Source organism: Nilaparvata lugens, chromosome 14 (assembly GCF_014356525.2).
Source record: "Nilaparvata lugens isolate BPH chromosome 14, ASM1435652v1, whole genome shotgun sequence".
NCBI lineage: Eukaryota > Metazoa > Arthropoda > Insecta > Hemiptera > Delphacidae > Nilaparvata > Nilaparvata lugens.
In genome coordinates, this window is record NC_052517.1 from 21,358,774 (window position 1) to 21,379,050 (window position 20,277).

General features: G+C 34.9%; 1 protein-coding gene across 1 annotated transcript; it reads right to left on the bottom strand.

Annotated features, from left to right (window-relative positions):
* Positions 1–298: 298 nt before the first annotated feature.
* Positions 299–10,490, bottom strand: LOC120354300 (zinc finger protein 26-like). The gene is made up of 3 exons (XM_039441214.1): positions 10,180–10,490; positions 6,176–7,064; positions 299–519 (listed from the first exon to the last, which is right to left on the bottom strand). The coding sequence occupies exons 1-3, from the start codon at positions 10,488–10,490 to the stop codon at positions 331–333; spliced, it is 1,389 nt and encodes a 462-aa protein (XP_039297148.1). The 3' UTR covers positions 299–330.
* Positions 10,491–20,277: the final 9,787 nt, after the last annotated feature.

The window sequence follows — 20,277 nt, forward strand, 5'->3', positions numbered from 1 at the left end:
GGCACATGAGAGGTAGCCAGCGACAGGCACATGAAGAGAGGTAGCCAACGACAGGCACATGAAGAGAGGTAGCCAATGACAGGCACATGAGAGGTAGCCAGCGACAGGCACATGAAGAGAGGTAGCCAACGACAGGCACATGAAGAGAGGTAGCCAATGACAGGCACATGAAGAGAGAGGTAGCCAGCGACAGGCACATGGAAAATGGGGCAGTGCTATTGAACTTGGGGCAGTGCTATCAGCATCTTTTTCCTGTTTATGTCTCTAGATAAGTGATGAGATGTGATTTCTGTATTGCTTTGTATTCACACAAACATCAGCTGAAGGGCCTCATCCAGGGTGTGCCTCTAGATGTCTACTAAGAGTTGATTTCCGTATTGCTTTGTAATCACACAAATCACATCTGAATGGTCTTTCTCCCGTGTGTGTCCTTAGATGAGAGATGAGTTGTGATTTCCATTTTGCTTTGTAGTTACACAAATCACAGCTGAAGGGTCTTTCACCTGTGTGTGTCCTTAGATGATTGATGAGAAGTGAATTTCGTGTTGTTTTGTAATCACAGAAGTCACAGCTGGAGGGTCTTCCACCTGTGTGTGTCCTTAGATGCCGGATGAGATTTGATTTTAGTTTTGCTTTGTAGTCACATAAATCACAGCTGAAGGGTCTTTCTCCTGTGTGTGTCCTTAGATGAAGGATGAGTTGTGATTTCCGTTTTGCTTTGTAGTTACACAAATTACAGCTGAAGGGTCTCTCTCCTGTGTGTTTCCTTAGATGTTTGATGAGATCTGATTTCTGTGTTGCTTTGTAGTCACATAAATCACAGCTGAAGGGTCTTTCTCCTTTGTGTGACCTTAAATGCATGATAAGACCTGATTTCTGTGTTGCTTTGTATTTACATAAATCACAGCTGAAGGGTCTCTCTCCTGTGTGTGTCCTTAGATGATTGATGAGAATTGATTTCTGTGTTGCTTTGTAGTCACATAAATCACAGCTGAAGGGTCTTTCTCCTGTGTGTGTCCTTAGATGAGAGATGAGTTGTGATTTCCATTTTGTTTTGTAGTTACAGAATTCACAGCTGAAGGGTCTCTCTCCTGTGTGTGTCCTTAGATGATTGATGAGAATTGATTTCTGTGTTGCTTTGTAGTCACATAAATCACAGCTGAAGGGTCTTTCTCCTGTGTGTGTCCTTAGATGAGTGATGAGATGGGATTTCCGTGTTGCTTTGTAGTCACATAAATCACAGCTGAAGGGTCTTTCACCTGTGTGTGACATTAAATGTCTGATAAGATTTGATTTCTGTGTTGCTTTGTAATCACACAAATCACAGCTGAAGGGTCTTTCACCTGTGTGTGTCCTTAGATGAGTGATGAGATCTGATTTCTGTGTTGCTTTGTAGTCACACAAATCACAGCTGAAGGGTCTTTCTCCTGTGTGTGTCCTTAGATGAGCTATGAGATGTGATTTCCGTGTTGCTTTGTAGTCACACAAATCACAGCTGAAGGGTCTTTCACCTGTGTGTGTCCTTAGATGAGTGATGAGATGTGATTTCCGTGTTGCTTTGTAGTCACACAAATCACAGCTGAAGGGTCTTTCACCTGTGTGTGTCCTTAGATGAGTGATGAGATGGGATTTCCGTGTTGCTTTGTAGTCACACAAATCACAGATGAAGGGTCTTTCTCCTTTGTGTGACCTTAAATGCATGATAAGACCTGATTTCTGTGTTGCTTTGTAGTCACATAAATCACAGCTGAAGGGTCTTTCACCTGTGTGTGTCCTTAGATGATTGATGAGAATTGATTTCTGTGTTGCTTTGTAATCACACAAATCACAGATGAAGGGTCTTTCTCCTGTGTGTGTCCTTAGATGATTGATGAGAAGTGATTTCTGTGTTGCTTTGTAGTCACACAAATCACAGCTGAAGGGTCTTTCTCCCGTGTGTGTCCTTAGATGATTGATGAGAATTGATTTCTGTGTTGCTTTGTATTTACATAAATCACAGCTGAAGGGTCTCTCTCCTGTGTGTGTCCTTAGATGAGCTATGAGATGTGATTTCCGTGTTGCTTTGTAGTCACACAAATCACAGCTGAAGGGTCTTTCTCCTGTGTGTGTCCTTAGATGATTGATGAGAAATGATTTCTGTGTTGCTTTGTAATCACACAAATCACAGCTGAAGGGTCTTTCTCCCGTGTGTGTCCTTAGATGATTGATGAGAATTGATTTCTGTGTTGCTTTGTAGTCACACAAATCACAGCTGAAGGGTCTTTCACCTGTGTGTGTCCTTAGATGATTGATGAGAATTATTTCAATGGGATGTTTGGAGTAATTGTGGTCCAAGTATACACTTTGATTGTCCACATTGAGTTGGATGTGATGCTTATCTTCAATGGTGTCTTGATGTTGATCTGGTTCATGGATTGGCCAATCACAGTTGTCCATGTCTGGTCCTCGATGTTGTGAATGGGGCATTGACCTTGAGTTGTCTTGACCTTGACCATCCAAGTAGTCTGGCTGCATCTGGACTGGACTGAATCCACTGTGGCTTCCTCACTCTTCTCCCTGTAAACAAGTCAGTGGCTAAGTTGGTCACATGTGGTGGAGTATTTGGACAAATAGGTTACCACTATTTCATATCTCATAACAGATTTGATGAGCTTTAATTCCATAAATGAATTTTCAATGAATGAATGATATAAATTTCAGGAAGAATTGAATGTTAGCCTTTGATTGTGTATCTCTGAAGTGGGATTAACATTGGTCAACTTCACTGGAATTCAAGTTTTTTCAACATTGGTGTAAAATAGGCAATTTAAAAAACATGTTCAACATTTACAAATCTTGAAGAAGGGTCTTGTGGATTCAAGTTTCTGTTCTTGTAAACTTGACTTCAAGTTTGCAAAATACATTCATATTATACAAAAATCTGGTGTGGCGCACTCACACAACTTTCCTTGCCGTTATGAAAATTGATCACCTGACGCTGGTGTTCCCGTGTATCTCAAGTCTACTATTCAAAGATCCAAGCCAGCTGGTGATAGGACAATAAGGCTGGAGACACACGAAGTTTGCTATCTCTTCATAGTGAATGATTTAATAGAATCAACAGTTGCCAACAGTTTGTAATTGAAATAATAACATTTTCTCGAATTTCGAGCTTATTTTCCATTTTAGGTGAAAATGTTACTGAACATTAATTGAAGAGATTTTCATGCTCAATCTTTTCCACTTGAATTTTTTTGTTTAAATTGTATCCAAAGCCTGATAATTGGGAATCTAAAATCAAACTTTGCATAGATGGGGCGGAGCTCCTGAAATTTTTACAGATATGGGACTTGTGGCAGTTGATAGAGCTTATCAATGACTATTAATTTTAGGTATAAATTTGATCAAAATTGTTGGAGCCGTTTATGAGAAAATCGCGAAAACCCCTGTTTTTGGCAATATTTTCACCATTTCAACCACCATCTTAAATTGCATTAGATCAAAATTGTGCATGTCGGATCCTTATATTGTAAGGACCTTAAGTTCCAAATTTCAAGTCATTCCGTTAATTGGGAGAAATATCGTGTACACAGATGCACATACACTCATACACACACACACATACAGACCAATACCCAAAACCCACTTTTTTGGACTCAGGAGGTACCTTGAAATGTATAGAAATTTAGAAATTGGGGTACCTCAATTTTTTTGGAAAGCAATACTTTCCTTACCTATCTATGGTAATAGGGCAAGGAGAGTAAAAATTTGAATTCAAGTAACTGGACTAATGTAGATCCTTCTTGAAGGTTTGCTTTCTTCAAAGATGGTTTAATCTTGACTTTATTAACTTTAAACCAAGTGCTTCTGTTTTTGTCTTTCAACATGATTATTATCAGGTAGAGCCTGAAACACTACTGTAAAGTTTGCAGATGAATCCTTCAAATAGCCATAACCTTAACTGTGATATTATAAAGGGAGGAATTGGCTTATACATGCATTAAATAGGAAATAGGCTACATGATTGATTAATTATCACTAATGAACTGATCAACTAGCAACTCCACATAATTAAGCTACAGAATTTGAAAATAGTTATGGTTATAGGTATCTTTGTGTTCTTATTAATCAATCACTTTTCATTTTATAATTGAAAGCAAATTTATTCAATTTGTTATTTAAAGTTAATACTACAAAAGAAACCCAACCAAACAGTGCTTTCAAGTGAGTCCCTGTCATAATTTGGTTGCTTACCTTGTTTGTGCTTCTGAGGGCCGGTTTCCGAGCCCGGGATTCAGCCAAGTCCTAGACTTTAAACAGCTGAAGTCAGAAAATTTGTTTTCCAAAACGTAGTCGCAGTCATTGTCTCATAGTCATGTTTGAATTAAATTTCGAAAAACAGGAAAATTGAACACAAAATAAAATAAAGAGAAAATAGTGTAAAGTTTCAGCTATTTTGAATTATTTAGGAATGTCTAATTTCGTCAAGGAAAAATGTTTCCAATTATAGAAATGAGAAAATAAAAACTTCAACTACTGTTATAAAAGCTGCGACTATGTCCTGTATTGGAAAGCCAATTTTCTGACTCCAGCTGTTTAAAGTTTAGGACTTAGCCAAATCCTGAGCTAGTAAACCGGTCCTAGAGTAAGTAACTCTTAATTTTTGTAAGATGTATTGAAATTGCATTATTTTTTAGTGAAACCTACATTAAAAATGTGCCGCATAAATAAACTATTGTGTCAATAGTTTAATCAATTTTTAAAGACTAGATTTAGGGCCGGTCCGGCCCTATGGAGCGATCCGTGGTCTAGTGGATAGAGTGCCTGCGTAGCAGCATAGAGATCCCGGGTTCAAACCCTCTCAATACCAGAAGTTTTTTAACCAGATCACTCCCGTGTTATCGGATGGGCACGTTAAACTGTCGGTCCCGGCTGAAGTATGACAGTCGTAAGGCCCATTGACGGCTTAAATTATATATTCAGGCGGTGGGACCTTCCCGCAAGGGACTCCCCACCAACAAAAGCCATACGAATTTACTTTATTTACTAGGGCCGGTTTCCGAGCTCGGGATTTGGCTAAGTTCTAGACTTTAAACAGCTGGAGTCAGAAAATTGGCATTCCGAAACGGGGCATAGTCGCAGTCATTGTCATAGTCACGTTTGAATTAAATTTCGAAAAACAAGAAAATTGAACACAAAATAAAATAAAGAGAAAATAGTGTAAAGTTTCAGCTATTTTGAATTATTTAGGAATGTCTAATTTCGTCAAGGAAAAACGTTTCCAATTATAGAAATGAGAAAATAAAAACTTCAACTACTGTTATAAAAGCTGCGACTATGCCCTGTTTTGGAAAGCCAATTTTCTGACTCCAGCTGTTTAAAGTTTAGGACTTAGCCAAATCCTGAGCTAGTAAACCGGTCCTAGAGTAAGTAACTCTTAATTTTTGTAAGATGTATTGAAATTGCATTATTTTTTAGTGAAACCTACATTAAAAATGTGCCGCATAAATAAACTATTGTGTCAATAGTTTAATCAATTTTTAAAGACTAGATTTAGGGCCGGTTTCCGAGCTCGGGATTCAGCCAAGTCCTAGACTTTAAACAGCTGAAGTCAGAAAATTTGTTTTCCAAAACGTAGTCGCAGTCATTGTCTCATAGTCACGTTTGAATTAAATTTCAAAAAACAAGAAAATTGAACACAAAATAAAATAAAGAGAAAATAGTGTAAAGTTACAGCTATTTTGAATTATTTAGGAATGTCTAATTTCGTAAAGGAAAAACGTTTTTCTACAGTTACGTTGACCATTGTTGGCCATTGCTGCACTGATTACAGAACGCAAAGAATCACTTTTCCGCTGTAGTGCGGGAAAAATTCTTCTGCACTCCAGATTTGCAACATGGCAACGCAAAATACTTAGTAGGTTATATGGAGCAACAGTGCAGCAAAATCAAAATGAAGTTGGTAACAGTGACTGGGCTGCTATAGTGAGCAGAGGTGCAACAAAGCACAATGAGCAAATTATTAATTATATATTATAGCCAAGGACAGCGACAGCACAGTGCTACCACAGCACACACCACACAGCCGCCTCGCCATTCAAACACACATACATTATTCAGGCAATTATACCCACTGTGTTGCTTTGTAGTTACACAAATCACAGCTGAAGGGTCTTTCACCTGTGTGTGTCCTTAGATGAGAGATGAGTTGTGATTTCCCTGTTGTTTTGTAGTCACAGAATTTGCAAGCATGTTTTCCAGATGTGTGTATTCTGCAATGAAGATTCAATTCTCTAGTGTTGCTGAATGATTCACCACACAACTGACACTTTGTTGAATCTCTGTAACTCGCTGCATCAATCACATTCTTCCTTGCATTTTCGATTAGTAAGTCCATCTCATTGCAAACTTCTTCAGAATCTTTCATCATAGTGTTTCCAGGAGTTGTGTCAACAGACACATGAGAGCTTGAACATTTTCGTTCCTCAAAGTATGGTATATGTAGTCCAGATGATACACTTCCACTTTCATAATTCTCAGATACTACATCACAAGAAATATCTTCAATCTGCATCAATGTATCTGAATGATCTGTTTCAAAAGATATGTGTTCTTCTTCCTTAATTTCCCCAGTTCCAAATTTTATTTGTTCAATAACAGAGGGGTCAGAATCCAGTCTATGTGAGGAGAGAGAATAGATGCTTTCAATCTGCAGACAGGTGTCACTCTCTTGCTTTATTTCTCCACTTCTCACTCCAATTTCTACTCCACATTGTTGTTGTTGTTCTTCTTCTTCTTCTTCCTCATCTTCTTCAATTAGTTCCTCTGGTTTGATCCGAATTATTTCAATGGGATGTTTGGAGTAATTGTGGTCCAAGTATACACTTTGATTGTCCACATTGAGTTGGATGTGATGCTTATCTTCAATGGTGTCTTGATGTTGATCTGCTCCATGGATTGGCCAATCACAGTTGTCCATGTCTGGTCCTCGATGTTGACCTTGAGTTGTCTTGACCTTGACCATCCAAGTAGTCTGGCTGCATCTGGACTGGACTGAATCCACTGTGGCTTCCTCACTCTTCTCCCTGTAAACAAGTCAGTGGCTAAGTTGGTCACATGTGGTGGAGTATTTGGACAAATAGGTTACCACTATTTCATATCTCATAACATATTTGATGAGCTTTAATTCCATAAATGAATTTTCAATGAATGAATGATATAAATTTCAGGAAGAATTGAATGTTAGCCTTTGATTGTGTATCTCTGAAGTGGGATTAACATTGGTCAACTTCACTGGAATTCAAGTTTTTTCAACATTGGTGTAAAATAGACAATTTAAAAAACATGTTCAACATTTACAAATCTTGAAGAAGGGTCTTGTGGATTCAAGTTTCTGTTCTTGTAAACTTGACTTCAAGTTTGCAAAATACATTCATATTATACAAAAATCTGGTGTGGCGCACTCACACAACTTTCCTTGCCGTTATGAAAATTGATCACCTGACGCTGGTGTTCCCGTGTATCTCAAGTCTACTATTCAAAGATCCAAGCCAGCTGGTGATAGGACAATAAGGCTGGAGACACACGAAGTTTGCTATCTCTTCATAGTGAATGATTTAATAGAATCAACAGTTTGTAATTGAAATAATAACATTTTCTCGAATTTCGAGCTTATTTTCAATTTTAGGTGAAAATGTTACTGAACATTAATTGAAGAGATTTTCATGCTCAATCTTTTCCACTTGAATTTTTTTGTTTAAATTGTATCTAAAGCCTGATAATTGGGAATCTAAAATCAAACTTTGCATAGATGGGGCGGAGCTCCTGAAATTTTTACAGATATGGGACTTGTGGCAGTTGATAGAGCTTATCAATGACTATTTTAGGTATAAATTTGATCAAAATCGTTGGAGCCGTTTACGAGAAAATCGCGAGAACTTTGAATTATTTAGGAATGTCTAATTTTGTCAAGGAAAAACGTTTCCAATTATAGAAATGAGAAAATAAAAACTTCAACTACTGTTATAAAAGCTGTGACTATGCCCCGTTTTGGAAAGCCAATTTTCTGACTCCAGCTGTTTAAAGTTTAGGACTTAGCTAAATCCCAAGCTTGGAAACCGGCTCTAAAAGGACAGCTACATAAATTTCAAGTGAGAGGCCAGGCTCATTATTATTTTACTAGAAGACTTGATGATGTGGACCTGCCACAATCGCGATTGGCCAAATCACACAACAGTTTTCCAATTTGCACCCTAAAAATATTCAACAGGCTCCCATTGTGTCTCCGTGAATTGGAAGATAAACAATTTAAAAATGTGCTTCGACATAAACTCCTCAAACTTCCACTCTATTCCTTGAGTGAAGAGGAGATCACTCGTTTTATTTGTCTCTTTGACATGCCATCTCGATAGTTTGTGTAAATTTTATGAACGGTTGTGTTTTTTAATTTCTTTTGACGAAATCTATCCAGTGTAAAGACTAAAGACTGGTCATGGATGGAAAGAAAATTGAATTGAATTTGAGACAAATCTAGCCTAACTCGTTCTTTCCCTGAAATCTTTTAAAATTAATAAAGACATTAACTTAATTTTGACAAAATAAAAAATGATTATTTAATATTTTAATGATTCCTGGATAAAGGAGATTGTATTTCAAAATACAAAATTTTCCCCAGGCCAAATCATGGATTATTAGGCTACCTGCCAGTCATAAATAATATTTGTTCTGTTATTAGAAGGCTACTGTAGAATATTTATTTTAATACATTATAGGCTATAAATTTATTATGAAAATATATTAAGTAAACTTCATTGAAACTCTTTCAAAAAATATGAGAAATTAATTGGTTTTACAGGTTATGTTAGTCAGACTTAGTTCTTGATTTTTATACAACTACTATTACCATATGAAGTTGGCTACCGTACTTACTTCTAAATCCATTTCAGTTGAAATAATATAATTATTTAATTTTCAATTTAAAATTCTGAAAAACAATATTATTAAAATATATATGTAAATGGACAATACCAGCAAAAGAGCAAAATATTTTGTCCCAATCCCTATGGATAACTCTCGATATATGATATATCGATATAACTATGATATATCGATATTCTACCTCCGATGTATTAGTAAAATATAATCGATCATTGGTCTTCCAATTTATAAATATAACTTTCAATTAATATAGTTTTTTGATAGGAAAACAGCATTGCCATTTCTCTGCCTTGTCATTGCTTTCTACAGATGGTAGCTGATACCAGTATATCATATGTAATATCAACGGTTTGTACTCCTTTAAAAATAATAATCATTCATATTCTTTCCATCATACAGACACTAATTATTCAATGATTGAATAATGCATTTTTATCATTGAAATCAAATATTTCGTTAATCAATATGTCATTGAAAAATGATGAGGCAACGCTAGGAAATGATAGCGGTATGGCCAGTATCAACACAATATGATACAGTATCACCACAATATGATACAGTATCATCTCAACTTGATACACAACACTATGATTTGATACATTCGCTATCTGCTTTGTGGAATGATATACAAGGATAGCAACACCAATGTTTATCGAATACTGCCATTATAACGTGCACCTCACTATAGCATTTTTCTGACTGTTAGGTTGAATTTGTTTATTGAATCTAGATTTCTGATGGCTGCAGGTAATTTATTAAAATAACGTATTCCAGAGTAGAATGGAGTTTTTCCTAGAGCTGTGTGCCTATGTACTGGAAAAGCAATGAGACTACTATAACTTGTATTATACCCGTGATTATCTGTGCAGAATTGAAATTTATCTAAATTCTGTTTAACAGAAACCAACAATTGACAGATAAAAATAGATGGCAGCGTTGGAATGTTTAGGTTTTTAAAGAATGCTTTGCAAGAATCTCTTGATCTCAATCCACAAATAACTCTTTTACTATTTTTTTCTGCATTATAAAAATTTTATCACTATCAACAGAATTTCCCCAGAAAATGGTTCCGTAGCTCAGATATGAGTAGACATATGCGTATGTAGTAGTAGACGGCCAAAAGTATCAAATTGTTCACTAATCATTACGACGACTTCAACAGACGACTGTACTGAACTTGATTTGAATTGAAACTGAACTGGAGATGATTTTGTGGTAGCTGGTGGCTCTAGTAGTGTACAATGACAGACTGATAATAGGTACTCAATGGTGTATGACGTGGTGGCGCGACAGTCTGGTGGCGACACAAAATCGGCGGCTCGAGCCACCACTCTCCTGAAAGCTCGGCTGGTGACTCTAGTGTGCAGTGACAGATAAGAGACAATGCTACCACGTGGTGGCGCTTCCGTGGAAGCGCTTCCATGGTGGCCCAGTGTGCAGTGCAGTGACGGATAAGAGACAATGCTACCACGTGGTGGCGCTTCCGTGGAAGCGCTTCCATGGTGGCCCAGTGTGCAGTGACAGATAAGAGACAATGCTACCACTAGGTGGCGCTTCCGTAGAAGCGCTTCCATGGTGGCCCAGTGTGCAGTGACAGATAAGAGACAATGCTACCATGTGGTGGCGCTTCCGTGGAAGCGCTTCCATGGTGGCCCAGTGTGCAGTGACAGATAAGACAATGCTACCATGTGGTGGCGCTTCCGTGGAAGCGCTTCCATAGTGGCCCAGTGTGCAGTGACAGATAAGGGACAATGCTACCACGTGGTGGCGCTTCCGTGGAAGCGCTTCCATAGTGGCCCAGTGTGCAAAGGGACTTAGAATACTATTTTGATTTAGGATATAAACACAAAACAGAACACACCAATTAATTTTCATACTTTTTTCTTCTCTAATTATTCTTGTACAAGTGATAGTATTAAGTTTCATAATATGAGAAAGAAAGAAACATCTATAATATTAACAAATAATTATCAATTACTCATTACTTAACACTAATATTACACTTACACACTCTTCAACTATGTAGAAACGCTCCCGCAATTTTTCAAATTGTTAATCAATTTTTTTTGTAGAAAACATCCAATACTAGCTACACTTTAAACTATTAGCTTGCACAACAGCCAGTTAAATTTTAACCGTAATTAATTCCACTAGAACCAATCAGAGAAGGCATTTTTGAAAAGACGGCTTCTCTGATTGGTTCTCGTGGAATAAATTACGGTTAAAATTTAACCGGCTGTTCTGCAACTGACAAATTATTATCTAACCAATGCTCACAGTTTGAAGAGGATCTATAGTGAGGTCCACTTTATAATGGCAGTGGAGAAAGATAGGAGAAAAACGTAGCTGATCCTCTGTCTTGTCAATGCCTTCTATATACGGTAGCTGATACAGGTTTATTGATGTCATATCAACTGTTCATTCTCGTTTAAAATAATCAATTATATTTTATTAAGCAAGAAATTATATTTTTCAATGATTTCATAATTAAGATGATATATTATTATGTTAATTAATTAATTATTCTACATTGTTAAAATACGATCTGGCAACAGAGCAAAGCGAGAAAGAGATAGCGCTATCCGCTTTGTTGAATGATAGACAAGGATAGCAATACCATTGCTAATCAAACACTGCCATTATAACGTGGGCCTCACTTAAGCAGAATATGTATGTATTTCAATTTTGAAACATATGAAATTATTCAAGTGATAATATATAGAAGTAAAAATGTTAATTTTGAACTTTTTTTGGATTAATCAAAGATGTAAATTTTGAGCTTTAAGTGAATTTAAGAAAGTAATTCAACTAGTTCTTCAAATTAAAAGTTAGAAACCTTCAGTTCTTGTGAAATAAGAAAAGTGATATTCTATTTCTCAAGTACATAGTGAAAGATCTATTTCAAAGTGAACATTTTGTGGAAGAAACGTTTTGAAAGACATCTGTGTATGGAAATTAATGAGAAATATTGCATTTATTCAAATGCTAATGAATAAATTCTTTTTATTAAACGAAAATCCAAAACAAATGCTGTAAATCACCCCGAAGACTTCTGCTACTGCAATTATTGACAACAGGGTTAACAGTTATATCTATGTTGAAAAAAAGCTGGGTTTACACCAATGTTATAAACAAAATGTTAATAACTTAATCCTTATAGATTCTATTAGATTGAACGGAGCTTGACAAACACATATGTTCATCATGTGTATGTTAAGTCATGTTCAATCCAATAGAAAAGTTATTAACAACTTTGGTGACAACTTAAGTGGAGTAAAGTTTGGAGGTACAAAAATAATGTGAAAATATTGAAGGAATAGAAAATCTCTTCATTCTAAACAAACTGGAAATTTATCATCACACAATAATTCTAATCTACTGAGCATTCAACACATTCATACCAGCTTATTTCTATTGATATACACAACCTAGGGTTATTTTTAACCGTCGGTTAAAGTAGTTCGATCACTAATCAGAGGTTATTGATAATTTCAATAGTTTGTGCGTGTATTGAGATTATCAATGAGTAAAATCTAGAAAGAATGGTGTTTGGATTTAGTTGGCAACTAATTTGAAAAAGATGATGGAATTTTGTAAAACATTTTCAAATTTTGTTGGTGATTTGAAAAGTTGATTAATTTTATAAAATAATCTGATTAATACATTTTTTTTAGGGGAGCTTTTTTAGTTGACCGAGCGAAGTGAGGTCTAAGATTCAAGTCGACGGTTTGGCATTTCTCTTAATGTTTATATGTTGCGCATTTACGGTGAAACGCGGTAATAGATTTTCATGAAATTTGACAGGTATGTTCCTTTCTAAGTTGCGCGTCGACGTATATACAAGGTTTTTGGAAATTTTGCATTTCAAGGATAATATAAAAGGAAAAAAGGAGCCTCCTTCATACGCCAATATTAGAGTAGAAATCAGACTATAGAATTATTCATCATAAATCAGCTGTCTAGTGGACTATAATACTACCCATTCAAAAACATCGAACATCTTGAAAATTATTGTATCTTTCCATTAACGTTAGTAGACAGTTGACTATAATACTACCCGTTCAAAAACATCGAACATCTTGAAAATGTATCTTTCCATGAACGTTGTAGACAGTTGCAGCCAGACCTGATAACAGCGCTCACACTCACATTCCGGAATGACACGTCACGGTACGATATAGGACAGAAAGATCTATGTTTATTTAGGATTTTTTCTAGACATTTTAAATTGATAAATTATTTTTTAATTTTTGAGATACCATAACAACAGGTCAATGTAGCTTACTGAGCGTGAGGTCTACTGTTCACAGAACTACTAGTTATTTTCAATATTGACGACTTTCTTGGAATAGAATAGTGCTTTGTGGAATCTGATCCAAAACTGGTGAAAATTTGAGAATTTAATTTACAACTGGAGTTCATTTTCTGATTTTTTTTCAAGGCAATACTGACGAGGTTGAGACTTTTTTCAACACTGAGCAATTTTAGATTCATAATAGATTTGATTATATTTAAAGTAGCAGAAAACTATTATTATTATTAAAAGAAAATCCAAATTAAATGCTGTAAATCACCCCGAAGACTTCTGCTACTCCAAATATTGACAACAGGGTAAACAGCTAGATGGAAATTTATCTGTAGCAGATAACCCTTTGCAAGGTTCTGTTTTAAGCACTAATCGATTAAATTTAGACAAACTGAAAACTTGAAAATGCTCAAATCCTTATTATAGGCCTATAAACATCCTCGGAAAATTATGAATCTATAATATAGATTTGCATATTATGCAAAATTTCAAGTTAATGAGTTGAGTAGTTGAGACGTGATGATGCGTCATTCGTGAATTTCCTATCCCCTACCTGTATAAGCCAGTTCTTTCCTTAATTATATTTTAGATATAGACCAGCAGGTAACCCGTGGTCCACAAGGGTCCAATTAAAAAATTGACAAACTGAAATTCTGACCCACTGGAATCTTGTAAAATTCAAAATAGGCATATGAAAATCCTCAGTAAATTGAGAATGTATATGCAAAACTTCAAGTTAATGAGTTGAGTAGTTGAGACGTGATGTTGCGTCATTCGTGAATTTCCTATCCCCTACCTGTATAAGTCAGTTCTTTCCTTTATTATAGTATAGATTTGCTCAATTTAGTAAATTACTTCCAACAAAATTGTTGTATAGTAGCGCTGATTTAAATCCCATCTAGCTGTTTACCCTGTTGTCAATATTTGCAGTAGCAGAAGTCTTCGGGGTGATTCACAGCATTTAATTGTAATTTCGTTTAATAATAATTATTTATTTATTAGCATTTGAACAAATGGAACTTTCAATTTATTTCCAACTGTAAAACTTGAACTAATAATTCACCATCATATTCCAAACACCACTCTACAAATATATGTTTATAATATAACCAACTAACAAAGATATGTAGTAATTGGATATATATGTGCAAGGAATGCACATAATATACATAGTTATATTCATACAGCAGTTCCTTCACAATATATAATATATAATACAATATAGATAACATTTCTTACGCTAAGCGTATCATACCTTCCAAAATATTTTTATAGTCAGATTCACTTTCATTTGTCAGCATCTGTTATGAAATAACATAAATTCTGCCCATTGAATTTCATGCTGACAATATAAAGTCAATGCTATTTCGATTCCAAATTAGTACGAACTCAAAAAACGAATATTTATGAAATTATATGGTAACAAATAAATAAAATTGTGACCTCTAATCACAATAAATTAGTTGGGAAAATAGGATACTAAATGAAGTGGACAAATAAAATAATACAACAAAATATACGACAAAATAAATTTATAACCAATAAATAAATAATATTGTACAAATCATAATAGAAGTGAAATGAAAATAATTTTTACAACAATATTACAATAACAGCATAATATATGTTAATCTGTTTACACAATGTTATATATATTTATAGTACAATAAAAACAACTATACAGTGAGAAGTAGTTAAAAATTTAGTAGAAACTGTCAACTACTGGTTTATTTTCAATGAAGATGTTTGTAAAAAAATAACATTTCAACCTATTTCTAAACTGTACTAAGCAAGGTATAAGTTAGTACAATTCATAAATGAATTGGCAGCGTGTGATAGGTGGACTGACGTTACAGGATAGGGTGTCTACTGATGCCAAATTATCTTAATAACAGGTTGGCTACAAATATATTATCTACGCCATGCTCACTATAGCAAGTTGAGATGATACCGTATCATATTGATTTGATACTGTATCATATTGTGTTGATACTGCATTATATTGTGGTTGTTCTTGTTCTATAGTGAGGTCCACTTTATAATGGCAGTGTTTGATTAACATTGGTGTTGCTATCCTTGTCTATCATTCCAAAAAGTAGATAGCGAATGTATCAAATCTGAGTGTTGTGTATCAAGTTGAGATGATACTGTGTCATGTTGTGGTTGTTCTTGTTCTATAGTGAGGTCCACGTTATAATGACAGTGGATAAAGATAGGAGAAACGTTGCCGATTGTCTGCCTCAATTAATTACATTGTTAAAAACGGTCTTGCCAAGGTTGCGGAGCTACAAAATGATAGGGCTATCTGTTTTGTGGAATAATAGACAAGGATAACAACACCAATGTTAATTAAATACTGCCATTATAACGTGGACCTCACTATGGAACAAGAACAACCACAATATGATACAGTATCATCTCAACTTTATACGCAATATTGATTTGATACATTCGCTATCTGCTTTGTGGAATGATAGACAAGGATAGCAACACCAATGTTAATCAAATACTGCCATTATAACGTGGACCTCACTATAGAACAAGAACAACCACAATATGATACAGTATCACCACACATGATACAGTATCAAATATAGTAAATTACAATGAATATTTACTACAAAGTAATGTTAAAATGTGGAGAGAATAGTTTTTAAAATGCTTAGTTTTGTGAAGTAAGTTTGAAAGGATTTGAAGTCTAAAATTGATTAATGAGGTAACTAATTGTAGATAAAACAGGAGTTTTTTGTATTAAATGCAATAATTTAAAACAGTGACAAAATGCGTTAAATGACAGCCCATTACATAAATGCATAAACAGGAAGAAAATAAATTCATTTGGGGCCGGTTTCCGAGCTCAGGATTTAGCTAAGTTCTAGACTTTAACCAGCTGGAGTCAGAAAATTGGCTTTCCGAAACGGGGCGTAGTTGTAGTTTTTATGATAATCTCATTTTCTCATGTCTATAATTGGAAACGTTTTTCCTTACGAAATGAAACATTCTTAAATAATTCAAAATAGCTAAAACTTTACACTATTTTCTCCTTATTTTATTTTGTGTTCAATTTTTTCGAAATCCTATTATTGACCTAGCGAAGTGAGGTCTAAGATTCAAGTCGACGGTTTGGCATTTCTCTAAATGTTTTTATGTTGCGCATTTACGGCGAAACGCGGTAATATATTTTCATGAAATTTGACAGGTATGTTCCTTTTTAAATTGCGCGTCGACGTATATACAAGGCATTTGGAAATTTTGCATTTCAAGGATATATAAAAGGAAAAAGGAGCCTCCTTCATACGCCAATATTAGAGTAAAAATCAGACTATAGAATTATTCATCATAAATCAGCTGTTTAGTGGACTTTAATACTACCCATTCAAAAACATCGAACATCTTGAAAATGTATCTTTCCATCAACGTAAGTAGACAGTTGACTATAATACTACCCGTTCAAAAACATCGAACATCTTGAAAATGTATGTTTCCATGAACGTTGTAGACAGTTGCAGCCAGACCTGATAACAGCGCTCACACTCACATTCCGGGACGACACGTCACGGTACGATAGGACAGAAAGCTCTATGTTCATTTAGGATTTTTTCTAGACATTTTAAATTGATAAATTATTTATTAATTTTTGAGAAAACATAACAACAGGTCAATGTAACTTACTGAGCGCGAGGTCTACTGTTCACAGAACTACTAGTATTAAGTGAGCAATTTCTGTATTTTTATATTTACATTTATATCAGGTTATTTATGTTCAACGGATCTCGAAAACGGTTCTAACGATTTTCACGAAATTTGGAGCATAGTAGGTTTATGATATAAAAATTCTATTGCACAGGTCTCATCCTTGGGAAAACTCGCTGAACGACATTAAAAGGATAATATTCATCCTTGGCTGAAACAGCTGTGGATAGTAAAAAATTGAGAATGTGAAAAATCAAACTATCGCATCCCCGAAATTCATAAGATGACGTCATATAGCCAGCTGTGAAATATAAACACGATCATTTTAGAGACTTGTGTTCTGTTTATCACAATAAATAAAAATAATTAATTTGTATCTTTTAGTGTTCCTGAACATTTTCTCTGCTGATTTTCACATTCATTTCCCCACTATACGAGGATATTAGTTCATTTTGTTTGTTGAGCATTCAGTCAGTATGCGAACGAACACTCGGTGCCCCGAGATTTTAATTTAAGCATGGTCTGCGACTACGGGAAGCCAATTTTCTGACTTCAGCTGTTCAAAGTGTAGTACTTAGCTGAATCCCGAACGCTGACACCCGCCCTTAGTAGATTAACAGTGAAATATAGTAGAATATCATTGAAATATTGTAAAACTATCTTTTCCTACAGTTACGTTGAAAAGTGGCCATTGCTGCACTGATTACAGAACGCAAAGAATCACTTTTCCGCTCTAGTGCGGGAAAAATTTTTCTGCACTCCAGATTTGCAACATGGCAACGCAAAATACTTAGTAGGTTATATGGAGCAACAGTGCAGCAAAATCAAAATGAAGTTGGTAACAGTGACTGCTGTGGCTGCTATAGTGAGCAGACGTGCAACCAAGCACAACGCGCTAATTATTACTATCATATATTATAACCAAGGACAACATTTTTATTCAATTTGACAATAAATTAAGGTTTTGATCAATAAGAGCATCACACACACAAACATTTGATGCATGTCAGGCAATTTTACCCATAATTACCCACTTTTCATATTCAATGGTAACTGTAGGAAAAACTTAATGTGAAATACGTGCGCAAAGTTCCTCTGCTGCACTCAAGAAACCATTCCGCCCTCGCCTACGGCTCGGGCGTAAACGTTTCTTTCGGTGCATCAAACTGTCACTTTGCGCACTAGTTGCACAAATAACTATTGAAATCTAGTGAAATATAATTAAAATATGAAAAATTATCACAAGTGGAAGATAGATTGATACAAAACAAAACTCACTACAGGATATATTCGGTACAGATAAATTCAAGTAGAATGAAATTATCAACTGTAGAAAAAATTAACATTGAATGGAAGACTTGAGGAAGATATTAGAAAAAGATGCACTAACTTTGATAAAATGATAAAACAGTGAAATAATATCAACAAATATGAATAAATTAATAATATCTTAGTAAGGAAGGTATCTTTTGTTATATCTCATTTCAGACTTTAAGGGCCGGTTTCCGAGCTCGTGATTTGGCTAAGTTCTAGACTTTAAACAGCTGGAGTAAGAAAATTGGCTTTCCAAAACGGGGCGTAGTCGCAGCTTTCATAACAGTAGTCGCAGTTTTTATTTTCTCATTTCTATAATTGGAAACGTTTTTCCTTGACGAGATTAAACATTTCTAAATAATTCAAAATAGCTGAAACTTTACACTATTTTCTCTTTATTTCATTTTGTGTTTAATTTTCTAGTTTTTTGAAATTTAATTCAAACGTGACTTTGACAATGACTACGACTATGCCCCGTTTTGGAAACCCAATTTTCTTACTCCAGCGTTTTAAAGTCTAGAACTTAGCTAATTCCCGAGCTCGGAAACTGGCCATTAATGTTACCTAAATTTAGGAGAGAAATAGTACAAGGTATTCTTAGTTTTTCTCAACCAATCTGTGCTTCATTGTAGAAGTGAATAAATAAATTGATAGAAAATATTAATGTTTTCAAGTCTAATTCATATTATAACTTCATGTTGGAGACTTTTTGCTTAGTAAGAATCACTCTGAACTGTTAATGCCGGTTGCAAAAAGCCGGTTAATAAAATTAGTAGAATTGATGGTGATGTTGTGAAATCTCTCCATAATAAGAAAACAAAGATATTGTCAAGTTTTTAATAAATTTTTAGTGAAAGTTGACAATATCTTTGTTTTCTTATTATTAAAGCCGGTTAAATTTTAACCGTGATTAATTCCACAAGAACCGGTGCAAAATGTTTGTCATCTCTGAATCAGCAATCCCTATAAATTAGACCAATGCTTTTCATTCAAAAAATTATAACAGTTTAAAGTGAGGTATCAATAAATAATATATTACAGCTATAGTGAGACCTAGGTTATAATGACAGTGTAATAAGATAGGCGAACAGTGTTGCCGATTCTCTGCCTTGCCACTGCCTTCTATAGCTGATACCCGTGTATCTGATGTAGCCTAATATATATATATATATATATATATATATATATATATATATTATATATATATATATATATATTAACTGTTCATTCTTGTTTAAAACAATCAATCATATTTTATTTGCCAAGAAAGTGTATTTTTCCACAATACATTTCCTCTTTGATTGAGATTGAATCAATAAATTTATTTCAACATTGCTAAACAATCTGGCAACGTTGCGGAGCTGGAAAAGGATAACGCTATCTGCTTTGTCGAATGATAAACAAGGATAGTAACACCAATGTTAATAAAAAATACCATAGAGAAACAATAGCGTGAGTAGATATCCCATGGTATAGGGCGTTTATGTCGCAACTTCTACTGTTAGCTCAAGCCGATTACTGTCGATTATTAAGTGGACTATCAGCTTGAGGTAACAGTAAAAGTTGCGACATAAACGCCCTATACCATGGGATATCTACTCACGCTATTGTTTCTCTATGGTATTTTTTATTAACATTGGTGTTGCTATCCTTGTCTATGATTCGACAAAGCAGATAGCGCTATCTTTTTCCAGCTCCGCAACGTTGCCAGATCGTTGAACAATGTAGAAATAAATTTATTGATTCAATCTCAATTATGAAAATGTATTGTGGAAAAATATACTTTCTTGGCAAATAAAATATGATTGATTGTTTTAAACAAGAATGAACAGTTGATATATATTACATCAGATACACGGGTATCAGCTATAGAAGGCAGTGGCAAGGCAGAAAATCGGCAACACTGTTCGCCTTGTTTTAAACAAGAATGAACAGTTAATACTGAACATTATGAAAATACTGCCATTGAAACGTGGACCTCACTATTTTGTAATGGTTCAACATATTTGGGTTATTTACAAATTATTTTTTGTAGGAACTGTATAGTA